This window comes from Bombus terrestris, chromosome 3 (genome assembly GCF_910591885.1).
Source record: "Bombus terrestris chromosome 3, iyBomTerr1.2, whole genome shotgun sequence".
Lineage (NCBI taxonomy): Eukaryota > Metazoa > Arthropoda > Insecta > Hymenoptera > Apidae > Bombus > Bombus terrestris.
The window spans coordinates 13,532,462-13,549,970 of NC_063271.1; the positions used below are offsets into that span (position 1 = coordinate 13,532,462).

Below are 17,509 nucleotides of genomic sequence, written 5' to 3' on the forward strand. Positions count from 1 at the left end.
CAAAAAGTACTACATAGGCCAACTTTACTGATAATTAATTTTATTGTAGTATACTAATTATATTTTCTTCACCTTTAATTAATAACGATTATTATTCCAGCTCGTTTATATTGATTGGTACATTAGATAGTTAATTATATATATTCATAATGATAAATAATTTGAATATTTACATTTTTGTTTGTTTATACTGATCCAGTCCATGATTACTTATAGAGAAATGGATAGCTCCCCTTATACCAATGTTATTTATTGATAATAATTAAGTAATTAATGTTTATTAAACTTAACGCTTCAGTCTTATTTGTTATATCTTATTTTGTTATATGAAATTAAAATAACATTATATCAGAATTTATTTGAAATTGATAGAAATCTTATTTAATTTTTACATGTAAAATATATTATTCTCTAACAATAAAACAAAGTACTAACATGTATAATGAAAAAGTATAAAAGATAGTGCTGCACAATTGCTGCACCTGTAAAAAAGTTCTGTTTGAAGTTTCTGTCATTTCGTGGTTATTCCTTGTTCACTTTGTTTATTTACAAGCAAAAAAAATCTGCGGAGTATGGTCGTAAATGCTGTTTAACGCTTCCAACGAAACTTTCTGCGTGTTCCACTGACCTCGTAACCACTGTCACTTGGAATCTCTTTCACTGCATTTTTTTACTTTTGTGCGATGCGGAGGCACCGATCATTCAAAGAGGCAACTAAAGATGCAACGCTTTCGTTACCGCATATATATATATACATATATATATGTACATATGTATGTATGTATGTGTCATGATAATCCACTCGATAACTTGTATTTGATTTCAAGAAACATACACAACATAAGCAGTTGTAACGGATATTAGCAGCATTCTTTTAGTAAACTCTTATGTTTGACATTAACATAACGAATAGATTTCTATTTCTCTTTTTACATTACTTATTTTTATTTAAGCTGATAACAACGCAAAAAAATGAAAAGCTGCGATTCTAAGTTACCATACAATTTAGACAATTTTGTATAATTTAGTGGTTCTTCTATAATATTTTACTGTTTGTGGATTTAATCATATGGAAAAGTCATATAGATTTAATAAGTTCTTCTTAAATACTGTTTATTAATGCAACTTACTAAAATGACTAATCTGACAAACAAACATCTTCGTAATAAATAAATAAATGTATTCGTTATATTTTTTATATTTATAGTAAATCATAGATATAAATATTTATTTGCAATAGTAAGAAAAATAAGCAAGTCTTACAAACAGCATGGTATAATATATAGTAATTGTGATAAAATAGTGTTAAAATGGGACATTTATTACTTCTATATTTTCCACAACTATATTCGACGATTGTAAAAAAATGAAAGTTATATCGTTATATTGTATAGCATACAGGAGTATACATTTTCCCTGAAAAACTATGAAGTATGATTCTAAAATTATTCCCTCAAGATTAAACTCATGTTTGTCAACAGCATGATAACTGAGTATACGAAATAATATGTAATTTGTAGCAATTTGTTAAGCAAAAAATCATGAACAGTATGTACTCATAGATTTTCCACGGATGCCGTGCAACTTCAGCATAAATGTTTTACGTGTGCTCGCTTGCTTACTTGCTCACGTTCCTACTTTTTACTGTTAAAAGATGCATCTTTAATGCCTTCGATAGCCTTAAGGTAATAGTATTATACTGTACTATTCCGTTAGATGGATAGCATTGGATTATTGGAGCATCGTTTCGCCCGATTACTAGTTGGCAAAATACCAGTTTGCCGCGGCCGCTGGTGAACGCAGATACTGGTTCCTGCATCTTCACCTAGCAGTAGAAAAGAAAGCTGCTCGTCGCGTACACATACGAGCACGCACGGACTTCAGCGATTTCTGATTACGTTACGATTTCTGATAACGCTATGAAGTCTCATTAGCGGTATTACATGAACTCGGCAGAAACGCGCGCTAATAAAATAACTGTAATCGTGGAAAACTCAATATCGAAAATCATAAATTCTGAAATAACACAGGTTTACCTTTGATGTCATATCAGTTTTTATTGATATAATTTCAACTTATAATTTAAAGTATTTATTGTTAAATAATCGTACGAATCATTTTTTATTAAACAGTATCAAGTAGAGATATTAAAGTAAGAATGTTACGTATACTAGTTCGCAAATTTATTGTTATGTATAAATCTCTCCGATGATAATTGTATTATTTACGTAATTACATAAAACTTCTTTAAATAAATAAGTAAAAAATATATTTGTCAATTACAAATCACCCCCATTCTTGCTTTAAGTGCTAATGTTTAAAACAGCACAAAAATGTTATGTCTAAAATTTGTGAAAATTTGTGAAATGAAAGATTTCGATATTGGTTTGTATCATTTCGAAACAGGAATTTAGATGTTGAGGATAAACATAATTTAGCAAAATTTTAATTATAATTTATAATTATTGTTTTTAAAAAGCGGAATGGCTATGATTTAAAATCATTAATTTAGGAAAGTTATTTTTAATATATGAAACACTTAGAGATTTTCCAATGCAACAAAAATATTACAGATTACAGATAATAAAAATAAATATTTTATGACTAATCTTAATTAAGTAAACTGTGCGAGTAATATTTTGTACACATTTATGACGTTCTTACTTTAAAGTACAGCTCTTCTATTCCATCCTTTTATTTTATTTTTAAATTCGGTGTAAATATTTCAAATGGTGATTACAAATTAATAATAATGTGGTTGCTATTGATTAATTAAAATTACATGCTTACTATCAGATTATCTTTTTTAATAGAAAATTTATTTAATACAGAAAAATCTTTTAAAATAGTAATTACATCGCGATTAATATAGCTTTTTCTGTACTTATACTTAAACTTATACTTATACTTAAACATTCAATAATATTAAAGGCAACGATCTTCTTATTCTTTCAAAAATTCTGTTTAATTTTTCATGTTTCTTATTCTTGTGAAATCAGATTCTAATTAAATTAGTAGATAAAATAGTGATATTTTATACAGTGATAAAATGTAGAAGTTCTATAATCTTTCCGTAGTCTTGAAATTGTAAAGGAAAATAAAATAAGAAGTTTAAGAAATATAGTGTATTTACAAACATTGTACTGTTTATTTTTCTTTTTCTTTTAAGTTTTTACGTGGCACCGTACAGCATAAAATTTGATAGCAAAATAAAATAACTATTTTATGACAACATTATGTGATATTATTAATTCAGTCATCCAAAAGACAAACTGATAAACATGGTTTTCCGAAAGATCTTCAATTTTAGTATTAGATTTTATCAGATGGATAACGTCCAATTTTTCAGAAATCAAACGAGAAATTCTAACAGAGTTAATCTATTTGTCTCTTATATGGCTTTATTAAAAAACTGTAATATACCATAAAACTATATTATACAAATATATACTTATAAATAATTTAAGTTTTTCATCACTCGAGGAGTCTTTAACATTATATGAGAATCAGTCGTATATAGCTTGATTTAATAACTTAACATTAAATAGCACGTCGTTGAACATAAACTTTTAATACTAATACATTCTCTTTTTAATCCTTGCAATATTATTCCGATTCCAATGTTCCATATTATGCTTTGAAATCACGAAGCCTAAATTTTGCATTATATTCGTGGGAGATACTTAACCATTTTATTTTATTAATACTATACTAAATATTTCATCTGTTAAATTTTGTTGTAAATGCTTATACATTACATTCAGGGCAATTTTCTTGTATTTGAGACATTTCTTCTTTTGCGCCATGTTTTTTAATGCTTTTATTAAATGTCCAAAGTCCTCCCATGTACCATAAAACAACACAAGATAAACTTAAAAATGATGTGAAATGGAGTGCGCCTACGTAGCTCATCATTTGGTCATGTACTAAACCTTAAATATTAAAACAAAAAAATTAATAATAATTCAGAAGCTTATTTTTCTAGTTGCATTAATAAGTATTCTAGATGCATTATGATACTAATATTTGTACATATGTATTCTATTCAATAAATTCTATCTATTCTATCGGTCACATACTGTATCTAGCTTTGAAAATTTAATAATATAATAAACTGTATTACACGATATATTTTGCTTTGTATTTCACAAAATTTTTAATAAAAAATGTATCAATATTTCATAATGAAAGTAATTGTGTAATGTATCGTATAATGTATTGCAAAGATTGTGCATTTTATTTTTGATAATGATTCATATGTTACTCTTTGATATATTTATTTATATATATTTTTATTCTTGTGTGAAGCATTTCTGAACTTTCCATCGTACGAAAGATAGCCAATAAGGAAAATACTCTACATATTTAAGATGTAAAAATTTAATAATCCTTTTCATATTTTTATACATACAGCAAAGCAAAAGTATTTAGCACATTGAGATTTGCACACTGAAAACGCGCTAAGCGAATCGAGGTGAGGCATAAAATGTGGGTCAAAATGAGAAAATGCGAAAGAAAAGCACAAGAAGAATAAAATCAGGTGAGACAAGACTCGATGTAAACTTGTTTGCCAGTTTTATTCTGTTTATTTTCTATCTAAAATTAAAATTAATTTAGTAAGTTTCGTTTACTTTCATTATGAATGAAACTACAATTTGTTTATTTATACGGTAGTCGCGTACAGATAATATTATTGCATAAAAGAAAGATCTCTGATGATAACGAAAAGTAATAATTGAAGTAGTAACAAAATAACAAAACAAGTTTCTAAAGAGCAGCGACATGCATAAAAAATTACCAGGGAATAGTATCAATTATAATTTTTAATCAGACAAAAAAGTTAATCTATAAAAAGTAAATTAATTAATAAAGGTAGTTTGTTGCGATACAGTTGCGAAATAGTTGATGCGATTGTGAACAATAAAAAAGTATTAAAAAATAAATATAAAATAAGGAAATTGAACTTTGTTCTTCACCTATTAATGGGCCTATGGCAATAGATAATATACCATTGCAAACCATTTGCATCCCGTATGCAGCTGGAAGTCTGTCAAGAGATACATAGTCAGGAATTATTAGCGTTTGGAAGACAGCTTTCGTTCCTTTAGCGATTCCAATAATTAATGTAACGCCGATTACCACAATGTACGTACTGCCCCACGTTGATAATACTGAAATTAACGATATTAGTTCTGAATTTCTTTTATAAAATGTTATCTGCTAATCGTTCAATTAATAAAATTTTATTAATGTACTATTTATTTATTTGTCTTACTTATTTATGTGTTTACATATACAGATTGGTATATGTAAATATTTTGTACATTTATACGACTATTATTTTTCTATTCTAACTTATAAATTATAATTAATATTTTTTGTAAATTAATATCTATTCTTTGCAAATATTGAATTTTATTCGTATATTGGTAGTGATAAATATTTTATTCTGCTTTATCTTTTTTGTTATATATAAGCTGACGCAGTTTTTTATGGTCAAACCTAGTAAATATGTTTTATACATAAAGTAAGAAAAAATGTATTGTATGAACATACATACGTATGTAGATCGTCTGGAACCAGATTAAATAGAAAAAAGTAAAAGAAAGATAAAAAGAAGATAAAACAATATAACAGGATCAAGAGAAAAAGGAAAGTTACTTACTGAAATTAGTAGACTTTTATATAAGAGCTTAACAAAATGGGCATATTAAACTGATAAGAATAAGCGATTTATTTATTGAGATAGGACGAAATAAGAAAGTGAATTTCTGAGAATGATATCTATTGTGGGTAATGCTCATTTAACCATCATATCTAAATGAAAAATCGATTCATTGTCATTTGGTATTTTCATTATAACGTTTTACTAAAGCACTTATGAATCTATGTTTATATGATATTTGTTACTTATTATATTTTTACTCATAGAATAAGCCGACACCGTTTTGCGAAAAAAGTTGAGACACCCTCCGTATGAACTGACCAACAAGATGTAAGTTCTAACGTCATAGAGATTTATGAAATAAAATTTTTATATATAGTACAAGAAGAAACATATATAAAATATTAACATCAATAAAAACATCAATAAAATATTATCAAAATCTTATCAATAGAAAAATAAAACAATTCGTTCATAAACGCTTCAGTAGAACCAATATTCGTAACTTCTATTGGTTCTATGCAGATTACCAGAAAGCTGAAATCAACCCACCCAGCAGATCGTATATTCGTTGCCATGAAGGAGTCGATTTCTCATTTTCGAATATTTTACGTTGCTGTACGTACTGGTCCTTCCAATGGTGGATCCTATTAAAGACAACACGTAAAGGTTCCTGGATGTCCAACCAGCTTTGTGCGCAAGGAGTGGAATGCAAAGACGTCCGGTAATATCTGACACAGCTTGGATAGACATTACAGTTGCGATCGAATCCCTTTCAAGACCAGAAAGTTCAGTCAGGACGAAAGGAATCATCATGTTGAAGTTTGTTTCAGCGACTAAAGACACTCCCATACCTATCGTAAATAAAATCTTTAAGAGGAAGAAATAATTATTTTTTTAATTCTTATGTTATCTTATTACATATTGCATTGGATGAACTTGTAAAATAATTAATTAATGATAAAAAGCTACATTTATCAAATAATTTTTTATGCAGTATTACCTAGGATGACGGCGACATAACGACTATCCCTTAAAAGGTCAAGATCCATATGCTGTGTTATTTTTCCCAAAATCGACTTCTTCTCTCGTTTGCTATTTTCACTATTCACATTTTCTGATAAATTCTGCTCAAAATTGCTCGTATTTTGTTCCAATTGTTCTTCCAATAATTTAAGGTTAGCACCGTCGTTTTTGACATCAGTTACGTTTTCAATTTTTAATCTTTTGATTTCTTTCGGTATACCGTTTTCATTGCTCTCTGCGGAAGATGCCGTGATGTCATTGTCCTTTGTTATACTTGTAATCTATTACAAATTAAACTTGACCGTGAACGTTAATCATTGTTATCTCTATGTAATAAGAAGACAGTGAACAATAAAGGATGTATTATGGCTATATTTAAGCAAACAGATGTTTATGCAACTATTATACGAAAAGTAGTAAAGTACTGATTATAATGTGTATTTATTGTGTGCAATAAATATTTATATAAATTACATTTTTATAATTATGTACATAAAAATAGGACTTACATAAACATTCATAGTTTAATAATTACTAGCAATCATAATCAATGAATTATATCTGATAATCATGAATAATAAAATATTCTCGTAAACACGATCAAAATTATAAAGTTCCAATTTAAATATATTATGCATATAAAAGTGTTTGCAGAAAGATATATACTTAAACGAAAACCAACCCTTTTTCTCTGCCTATATGGCTACTATTAAATAGATTTTGTTAAAAATAAGAATTTTAGATTTCAATTATACATAAAGATAAAATTTTACACAGCTAGATTAAAATACTATTCTGTACTTATTCTCCAGTATTTTCGTAAAATATTTTTTATAGAATTATTTGTCTATCAATATATTATTGTTACGTATTACTTAACTTATTAGTTTGTAAAAACACGTGTACATGATTATTATTTACACAACTGTTGGACGTACGAAATTAGTGCATAAAGTCATAAATACCATTTGTAACTTTACAAATAATTCATGTTTATTCGTCTGACCGCAGAGATTAGGCTTTTAATTTATTGTATTAAAATTGCTATGAACGCAGTATTCCTGTTTCATAATTTAATTGTATAAAGAAGTAGAAAAGATTTATACAAAACGTATATAGAAACGTATATGTATATGTTAATAAAATGATAATTCAATGATGTATCGTGTATTTAATTTTATTTCCTATTTGTTTTGTATATTTACTGTCATTTTTTCGGCCCTCTTAGAAAAAAAATATTCAGTGTACGTATATAATAATATGAAGTCCCAATAAAATCAAATGAAATTTTGTATCAATCGCAACTAAATAATGATAATGCATACATAATGACCGATAAAAAGGAGGAAACATTTTGAGATAATCATTTTCAGACGTAATATTTGCATGTCAGATGTCATTCCTAAATTTATATACAAAGTTCATATCAAGCGTTTTATTAATGTTTTTGAATAATCTAATTCAACTATATATTAAGCTGCTTTTTGTCAAAGAAGTACACTAAAAAATAAGTTTAAAGGAAGTGAATAGTCGATATAAATTTCAATTAATTGTGAAAGGCGAATTACTATAATTGCTAAGAAATTACAATCTAGTTTCAAGTACTAAATATATCGTTCAATGTCCTCTTAACACATACACATTATCCTTCTAATACGCTTATTAAACTCACTTCTCTTTCCTTAAATGGTTTCAATAGCGCTGCCCCGATCAATGAATGCATCGCTATACCTGCGATGATCAAAAGAGTCCCAGTGGTAGCATAATTTTCCAATAATTTTGCTATTAGAAGTGGCATCAAAATAGGCCCAAGGCCAGTTAAAGTTACTGACAATCCCATAGCCACATTTCGTTTTTTCCGAAAATAAGTGTTCATCGCGAGATTCGTGGCTGGAAACATGATACCATGACCGATACCTATAAATTACGACTTAATATCAATGTTTATGTTTCTCGGTAGAAGCTTTTAGCTTAATAAAATAACGTTTAACATCTACAAAAATGTTAATCTTTTCACATTCAATATTGCGTATATGCAACATTGTACTTTAACTAAACTCAAACTGAAAGGAAATATATATTGGTATATACTTCTTTCGGTAAAATTAATTTCAAATTTTACTACAAATGTATCTTCTTTAAGAAACAATCCGAAAGTGTTTTTCTATCAGTCATCATTAATTTCTCTCACAAGTTAATGGAAAGACAAATGATTTTTTGTTTCAAAGACCTAATTTAGTTGTGTTAGAGAGATGATTATGTTAGAGCCCATTGCAACAGTATTTCAATTTAAGTACTCTTCAAGATGTATTTATTGTGTAGATATTTCTTATCTATTACTACTATCTCTGACTACTTATTATCTAACAAATTCACCATCATATTGATTTTCACAAAATTTTGATATTAATTATGTACATAGTGTCTATTCTTTGCAAACATATAATACGAGAGAAATATGTTATTTTAATCTACTTTCATTTTCATTTCTCACACATAACGTTATAAGTATAGAGGCAAGTACATCACGAGAATAATGTGCTGTTTTATGAATATTAAAAAAAAAAGCAAACATCCGGTAGAGATTACTCACCGACGATAATACAATAAGTGATAATAATGGCGGGGAGAGAGACTGCGAACGCAGTCGCACAAATTCCAGTGGCAACAGTAATACCACCAAGAAAGGCAACTTTTCGAAACGTGAATTTCTTCATCATTGGACCGCTTATCAGACCTAGACTGCTTGTAATGGTACCATTCAAATGAACAATTAACGATGTCTGTGTGGCGGTTATATCAAGTAAAAAGAAACGTTCCCTAAAGATTAGACCGAAGCTTTGCTGTATTGGAAGTATCGCCAGCTATAACATATTCATTTTTAGCGAGTAGTTAGAAATGTATCCGTGGTCCCACATACATATGTAGTAAAATAAAATCGTTTCAAGCCATTTAAAATTATTTTATGATATAACAGTATAATCTTTACATTAAATGCAAAAATCTGTTAATTTAGTAGGTTTTTATAACAACTGTTGCACGTGTTTGATAAATATGGACTAGATTCGGTTTTGCCAATATCTCAGTTTAATAAATGTTCATGCTTGACACTTAGATATTGTCTAACAATTTAATTTGTGCGTATAATTTATTTAATATCAAATTAAATATTGATAAATACATTTATATTCTCTCGCATTAATAACATGATTTAGTGTGATACAGTATAAAGAAAAGGAGGATAAGCTGAGTTGTACAGTACAGACAATAAATTGACTAATTGAATAATTGAATAATTTGAGGCTTATCCACCTCATACATCATAAATTTATTTTAGTTTTATATTTTAGTAATGTTATATTTTAGTTGAGTCTATATTTGAGCTTGTAACAGAATATGTTATTTGGAGTGTTTATGAATAATATAGTTGAACATAGTCCAAACCAAACATAAATTTTTCTACATATAACTATATTGTTTACAATTATCAACAATTAACAATCAAATATTATTTTAATTTAATTAAATTTTATTTAATTATAAAAGCTATTTCATTTATTTAAGGAATATCACCGTAAATCATGCATTTTTCATAGATGTATCGATATTTTATGTATTACAATTTTTGAGGGAAAATAATCATAAATAATTTATGAATCTACTTCACAGAATATTTATATAATGTATTTTATGCTGTATTTCTACTTTATGTTATATAGATATTTTTATACAATACAATATGTACAATACTTCCATATTAATCCTCGCTGTTGATATCTACTATACAAATAAACACACAAGAGAAAGGAAGTGACGAAACAATTGCTTTTAGTGTAATCTTTCAAGTCTGTCAAGTTTATTTTCCATACAAGGTCTTAGTTTTCGATTTATACAGAAAAATATTCTGCTGCCCGGCCTTAGTTTTCAAATTCAGTTCTGGATTGAGTTAGTATTATAATACAAATCGGCTATTTGACGACACAGCGGGGCGGCTGAGCGCAGTGAATTCCCTTATTGGCATTTATATAAACAACGCTGGCTGATCGCTTCATGGCGCGCTGCAACAGCGCGGCAACCGGATTAGTCACTACTATATCAACTTACTAACTCAATCTAGTTTGAAAACTAACTAAAACGTCAAACGGTGGGATATTTTTGCATATAGGTCGAAAATTACGGTCGACCACCGGTTATATGTATAAGAAAAAAGTTGTTCAATAAATCGAGCTTTGTAACATATATTAAAAAATAATTGATTCTTGACAAAATGGTAATATTTTTTAAATTTCCACGGTTTCCAGGTAAAACTACTAGTGTCGTTATACTTCCAATTCACTGACATCTTTCTTATAATTATCATCATCTTGCATAGAATGAAATGTAACCGTAAATGTAGATACGTTGGTACTGTATAATTTCAAAATCAATGATATTATTACATAGGATAAACCGTAAAATCGTTTCATTTCAGTTTTACATTTTGAAAATTAAACAAAAACACATGCGTATGGAATATGTCTCATAGTAAGTACATATGTATGTATCTGGTAAATCAATTCAGAGCACGCGATGTCTGTATGCCTATATCTTGTATAGGAGACTGGAAAACAGAAAACTAACTGGGGAAACTCACATTAATGATTGTCACGGCGGCGACGATTATCCACGCCCAACCTCTATCAGCTTCACCACGTGACATTTTATCGATTATCATCGAGATACTGCTTCCACTTTCACGTTACGATTCCTATAGGGATGACAAGCGTGCGGCGTCGATCCTTTGTTTCTTTCGTGCCTTGGAGTCGATCGCAGACTGCAAACTTAACGTGTCGGCCAAATACAAGACGGATTGGGTAAATGATAAGATACGCGCTAGCTTGGATAAGTATTAGACGTCTACCTCTACACAGAGACATGTGTATATACCAACTGTTTACAGTTCCATAACTTCCATAACCACAGAAAAATCGAACCGTACCGCTGTTTGAACAGTCAGTGATGCTCGGTTCTGCATTCGTAATTACGTGTTCATAATTTCTAATTAAAAATGTTTTTAGAAGAGTCAGTCTGCATCTGTTTAATCGATATCTTAATTGTTCAAATTGGTAAAATATATAAATTATTTCTAGATATAATTGTGAAATTACGTTTCGATAACAAGGCAGTTATAAATTTAATTAATCCTATTATTATTCTAAATTAAAAAATTTACTTTCCTTATTGAAGAAACCTTTCTGTTATTTGGTTACAGCAAAAGATGTAAGGAACTCTTTATTAAGGAATTTATTTGATGAAAGCAGATATAAATACATTTAAATGTATGCACTTATAAAATCCACATACAATTAGCATAAAAAGTATTCGTACAGTAATTTATTTCAACAAAAAATATTGTAGAACATCGTTAAGAAAATTGTAATAAATAAATGATATCTACATATCCTTACGAATCTGCAGAATAATTTTCACGAAAGAAAAGATGGGATATCTATATTCTTTGTGAAAATATTAACAAATATTTAAAAAATAGTAGAAATATATGCGTAATAAATGAGTCTTATTAGTCTTTCCCATTAAACCGTAACTGTAAGAATACTTATTCCGCATTATTGTTTGCCATTTTTTAGATATTTGTTAATATTTTCACAAAGAATATAGATATCCCATCTTTTCTTTCATGAAAATTATTCTGCAGATTCGTAAGGATATGTAGACGTTCTTTATTCGTTAAAATTTTTTTAACGATTGTTTTTTATACTCCTAAGTTATTTTAACGATTGAAATTTGTTGAATTTCATTACTGTACGAATACTTTTTACCGTGATTGTACGTGTTTTAATCTTTCACATAATTTAAAATAATTTACTTTATCTCTCATGTAACTTACTTTTCGTATTTATAACTCTAAAACAGGAAAAAACAGCATTCAAGGACGAAATTTATATTATTTCAAACGATGAATAAAGTATGTATATTTGTACAAAGTGATACACATTGATTCATGCACACGCAAAAATAATGACTATCTCTGGATCGATTCCGTTTTGATCTTTTAAAATTTACTAAATGAAAACTGTATAGACACCTTTTCAGATTAATCGGATTTTATTTAAAATGTAACCAAAATAGAGATCGAATATAATAACGATAAGTATCTTAAATACTTTACATATCATACATAATCTGTAATCTGTGATGAAGCTCAGATTAATGTACGTTCCCCTATACGATATAATATCAAATATTAAATATTATTGAGGAAAATATGTCTGTTTTAATATTGTATTTTCTTGTAATCAAGAAAATAATAAAACACTAAGTCTATAAATTATTATAATGTTCAACCTATGTTATTTTCTTATAATGCGTACTTTATATACCGAGCACTAATATATTTAAATTAATGTTTTAAATTTATTTCTTTTGATTTATGTAATTTATATTTATTTAAATACGTTATAGGATTGGATAACCAAAAATTATTTATAATAATAAACAAATATTTTTGTTGCATTTCATGCTTACTAAAATTCATTTTGATAAAATTTTATCTGTCAGAAAATCAAATTACTCTTTTTTTTTTTTTTTGAAGAACAATATCAAACAATGTATCTGTTTGAGGAACAGTATATTATATACTTTATCTTTTACTTATCTTTAAGTTTGGCTCCAACGTTCTGTTTGATATTCATAAAATATTGTTTTCTTGATTACAGACAGAATACTTCGTACGATACTGTAAAACGTAAGATCTACAAATTATAGTAGATAACAGAATAACGGAAAAGTTTGTGAGAAGTTATATTTATATTTTAGAACACTTCAGATGTATGGTTCTTCTTAACATTATCTATAATTCAACGATCAAAATAGAAAGTGATTATTTTATTAAACACATTTCTATATACGAGTTAATATGATTATTCGTATATGATGATATTTTTAATACGTCATTTGACCGATCTTTATGAGATGAAATAGTTCAACACTTTTTATACAACTTACATTAGATACCAAAGATATTGTCTCTTAAGAAAATTATCAAGGGGAATGAGAGTACATATGTATATTTTTATACTGATAATGATGATACGATAGAATAGTACTTGATAATTGATAAGTGCAGTGAGGAATCTTTATTATTATCTTAATTGTAGTGTGACTTTTAATATCAAAAAAAAGAATGTAAATACGAGTAAAAAAATGTAAGAAAACATACTAGAATTGTACTAAAAAGATTATTAATACACTCTTGAAGTATTTGTATTGATATAAGCATATTTCGCATGAGCAGTAGTATATTATTTTATACAAATAGATAATCAATAATATTAATAAAATATTTCTAAAAAAATTTTATATTAGATATTGTAGTATTATATTGAATAAATAAGATATAATAATTAATAGTTAATGAAAAATTCGTTTATCGTGTATTATATTTTTAAAAATATTTATAACTAACAAATAATTGAAATATTTATCACCATTCATATTATTACATACATAATATGTTACATTATCAAATAAACATGAAAATACATTTTTTATAAAAATATATGAGAAGTTAGACATAACTTAAGCGAATGATACTTTCGTTAAATATTATATTCTTAAAATAAAAACTATCTCCTCTATTTTACAAGAGAATCATATATTGTATTCTTGACTTAACTATTTATTAAATGTGCTATTTATTATCTTTTTAATTTTTATTTGTGAATTATGTTTCATTCAATGTACATAAGAACCAAAAAATTAATTAACGAGATGAACAAAACTGTAAAGATTTTGAGTTTTGCAATAGGATAATTTTATGAAATGATTGTATTTACTCGAATGTTCATATATTCAAATTTACGATAATAGTATCCATAATAGTATAATCACAAAATACAATTGGAAAAAATTCTGATGAACATTACTACTTGAACCTGGTTGTATGATTTATTTAATTCTGTATTTTAAAAAATTAATTTTTAATTTACTATTAATTTTAACATAAAACATTATGATCCAATAAATATCTTTTGTCTCTTAAATAAATTCAGAATCTCTAAAATAGATATTAGATAAGATAGATATTAGACAGTTATACATATATTAGTTGATAGGTACTTATGCATGGAGTGAAAAAATCTTAAACGCACGCTTTTAAACGCGATAAGATGATATTAATGACAAGTGCTTCAATTACAAAGAATAAAATTCTCCATCATGTATCCTAGTTTAGCCTATTGTTTAATAATGGTTTGATGGCCCCGTTACTACTAGTTTGTCCAACTAGGTAAGTATTTGACCCAAGTGAAAATGGCCACTTGATAATACTTTTTCTTAGCTTCAAGCGTTCAATTGGATTGAATTGGATTATGCGTTTTATTCTTTAGCAAGATATTTAATAAATGTTGATTTAGGAATGGCCTTTTAATTCAAAATGTACAATTTGTAATACGTAATTGCATTATTACTAGGAACTGAGTTCAAGATTTAATTATTTTAAGGGAATGTTTAAAATATTTTTAAAATTTTGTTTACGTTGGTAATCTATAATATAACAGATATTAAAAATAATTAATTCTTAACAAACATTATGAATTATTTCATAATAAGTAACAATAAAAAGCATAATTTATATTCGGATTATTGAGAAGTAATTGATAATTAAATTATTTCAAAGAAAATGAAATTCGAGTGTATATCATTTTTACGGAAATTATTGGTAAGATGAAATAACGAGATGTATACTAAATTTTAAATTCTTTAAACATATTTTGTTTATAGAAATTCGATGATATTACGATGTATGAAATTTTATTATTAATAGATAAAAGATTCTAGTTATAGAGAAAGGAAGTTATGGACATGTCAGTTGTAAAAGGACATATAGGACCTCCTGACTCGCTGATTATTGATATTTTTGTTTTATATTTTATTATTGATATTAATATTTTTCTTACATTTAGATGTGTCCGATTCTCTTAATAATTCGTAACATTATTCTTTTAAATAATGACTAATAATAATTACAATAAAATAATAAAATAAATAAACAATGATAAATGAAATTTAAAAAGTAAAGATTATTTAGCTAAGAAGATAAACCAAGATAAATTAATTATTTATAATCAAAAGTGTAACAACGTATAGCAATAATATATATTTCGTATGTAAAATTATTACAGTTTTTGTGATTTATTAATTTGTTAATAAGGTAAAATGTTTGACTCAGTGTAGTTTTGAAACAAATGTAAAATAAATTAGTAAATTCCTAATCCTTATTTTACTTTGGGTATATACATACAATACAATAATAAAATAATATACAAACACAACAACGATACACAAAAAGATGACTGAAATTAAATAAACTAATTTTAGCTACGAATATACAAAACAATTTCCAATTTTCGAAAAACAGGAATAATCGAAATTATCATTACTTATTTTGCTGTGAACGCATAGAAGTGTTCTTAACGGTACAGTACAAGTGATGCAGTAACAATACAGTACAAAAATGAAAGAGAAAGAAATTTTGTATATGAATTCATTTGCACAAACATTTGGGCATACATGAATTTATGAAAAAACTGGGTTGCGAATCACCATTTACAGAGAAACATAACAAAATTTATGGCAGAAAACGGAAATCAGAAAAAATAAAAAGGAGAATAAACTTACAATTTCTTTGAAATAATACGTAGTTTCTCATTTCTCGTTGCATTGCTTGAATTATGACGATACATCAAGCGATTACATTGTAATTCGCACTTAGATTATCATCACTGTTAAAAACGCGTTTCATGAACGTAACTATCTATCAACTAAGATAACTGAAACTACAACAAATGCAATTTCCTATTGTGTTCATTCACTGGAGATTACCGTATTTCCTGGTCGAACGCATTCTTGGAAACTTTTCACTGGTAGCTGCTGCGTCGCGTCCTGGTTCGAATGAGACACAAAAATAAGCAACGTATACTCCGAACAGAGCTGCGGACTATTTGTGACTGGGCTCGATGAAGGGAAGTCAACCGATAAACCAGCTTCGTGACTCGACTCTAAGCCGAGCCTGGTCTTTGACTTGTGGCTTCATTTACGTGCATCATTATGCCAGCTCAAGACGAGTGGCTTGCGGCAAATTGCCGCAACAACGGCGAGCTGGAAGAACAGAGAAATACATATGTATGTGTCTTTCTTTTGTGAGACAGAAGAACTTTATATCTCCGTTCTTCAAACGCTGCCGATTTGACACAAACCGCTCGTCTTGAAGTTGGCCTTAAGTGCGGTTCTACGTGCTTTACCGCACGAACAATCAAAGTATAAACGCAAAATGATATTCAGAATAATTAGCAAGTAATCTTTTCCATTGTCACGTATATTGTAAATGCTTAAGCCTTAGAAGAAAATATAAGTTCCAAAACAGTGATTATCGTTAATCATATTATTACGCAATAAAATTATTATGTTAGTTGAGATAATTAATTAATTAATTTTGAAATATATAATTTCTTTATTATTAACTTAAGATACCGTATCCACGAGAAATTAGGAACAAAATTAATAAGGGAAATATGGAACGATCGAAGTGGGAATTAGAGAGACGGAACGTGAGGAGAGAATGGGGTACGCATGCAGGTTTGAGAATGTAGCAGAATCTAGAATGTGAATATAGAGATAGGTGTAAGGGGAAAAAGTGAGAGAAAATCATGAGTTCGAAATACAATCCATAATATAGATCGGTCAAAGCAGAGGTGGAGTCAGCACATATTCCCGAATTGAAACAAGAAAGCAAATTTTCCTGAATCTTAAATCATATAA

At 27.6% G+C, this 17,509-nt stretch overlaps 1 protein-coding gene across 7 annotated transcripts; it reads right to left on the reverse strand.

Annotated features, from left to right (window-relative positions):
* Positions 1 to 3,119: 3,119 nt before the first annotated feature.
* On the reverse strand, positions 3,120 to 16,767 carry LOC105667175 (monocarboxylate transporter 9). Of its 7 annotated transcripts, none has more exons than XM_048414596.1 (9): positions 16,574 to 16,756; positions 16,370 to 16,473; positions 11,325 to 11,504; positions 9,285 to 9,555; positions 8,364 to 8,608; positions 6,669 to 6,972; positions 6,292 to 6,519; positions 4,977 to 5,171; positions 3,120 to 3,932 (listed from the first exon to the last, which is right to left on the reverse strand). In XM_048414596.1, the coding sequence occupies exons 3-9, from the start codon at positions 11,403 to 11,405 to the stop codon at positions 3,748 to 3,750; spliced, it is 1,509 nt and encodes a 502-aa protein (XP_048270553.1). In that variant the 5' UTR covers positions 11,406 to 11,504; positions 16,370 to 16,473; positions 16,574 to 16,756; the 3' UTR covers positions 3,120 to 3,747. The 7 variants fall into 7 exon arrangements, with proteins under 7 accessions (XP_048270553.1, XP_012176468.1, XP_048270551.1 ...); XM_012321078.3 differs by having other exon boundaries at positions 11,325 to 11,511; XM_048414594.1 differs by having other exon boundaries at positions 11,325 to 11,511; positions 16,370 to 16,767.
* Positions 16,768 to 17,509: the final 742 nt, after the last annotated feature.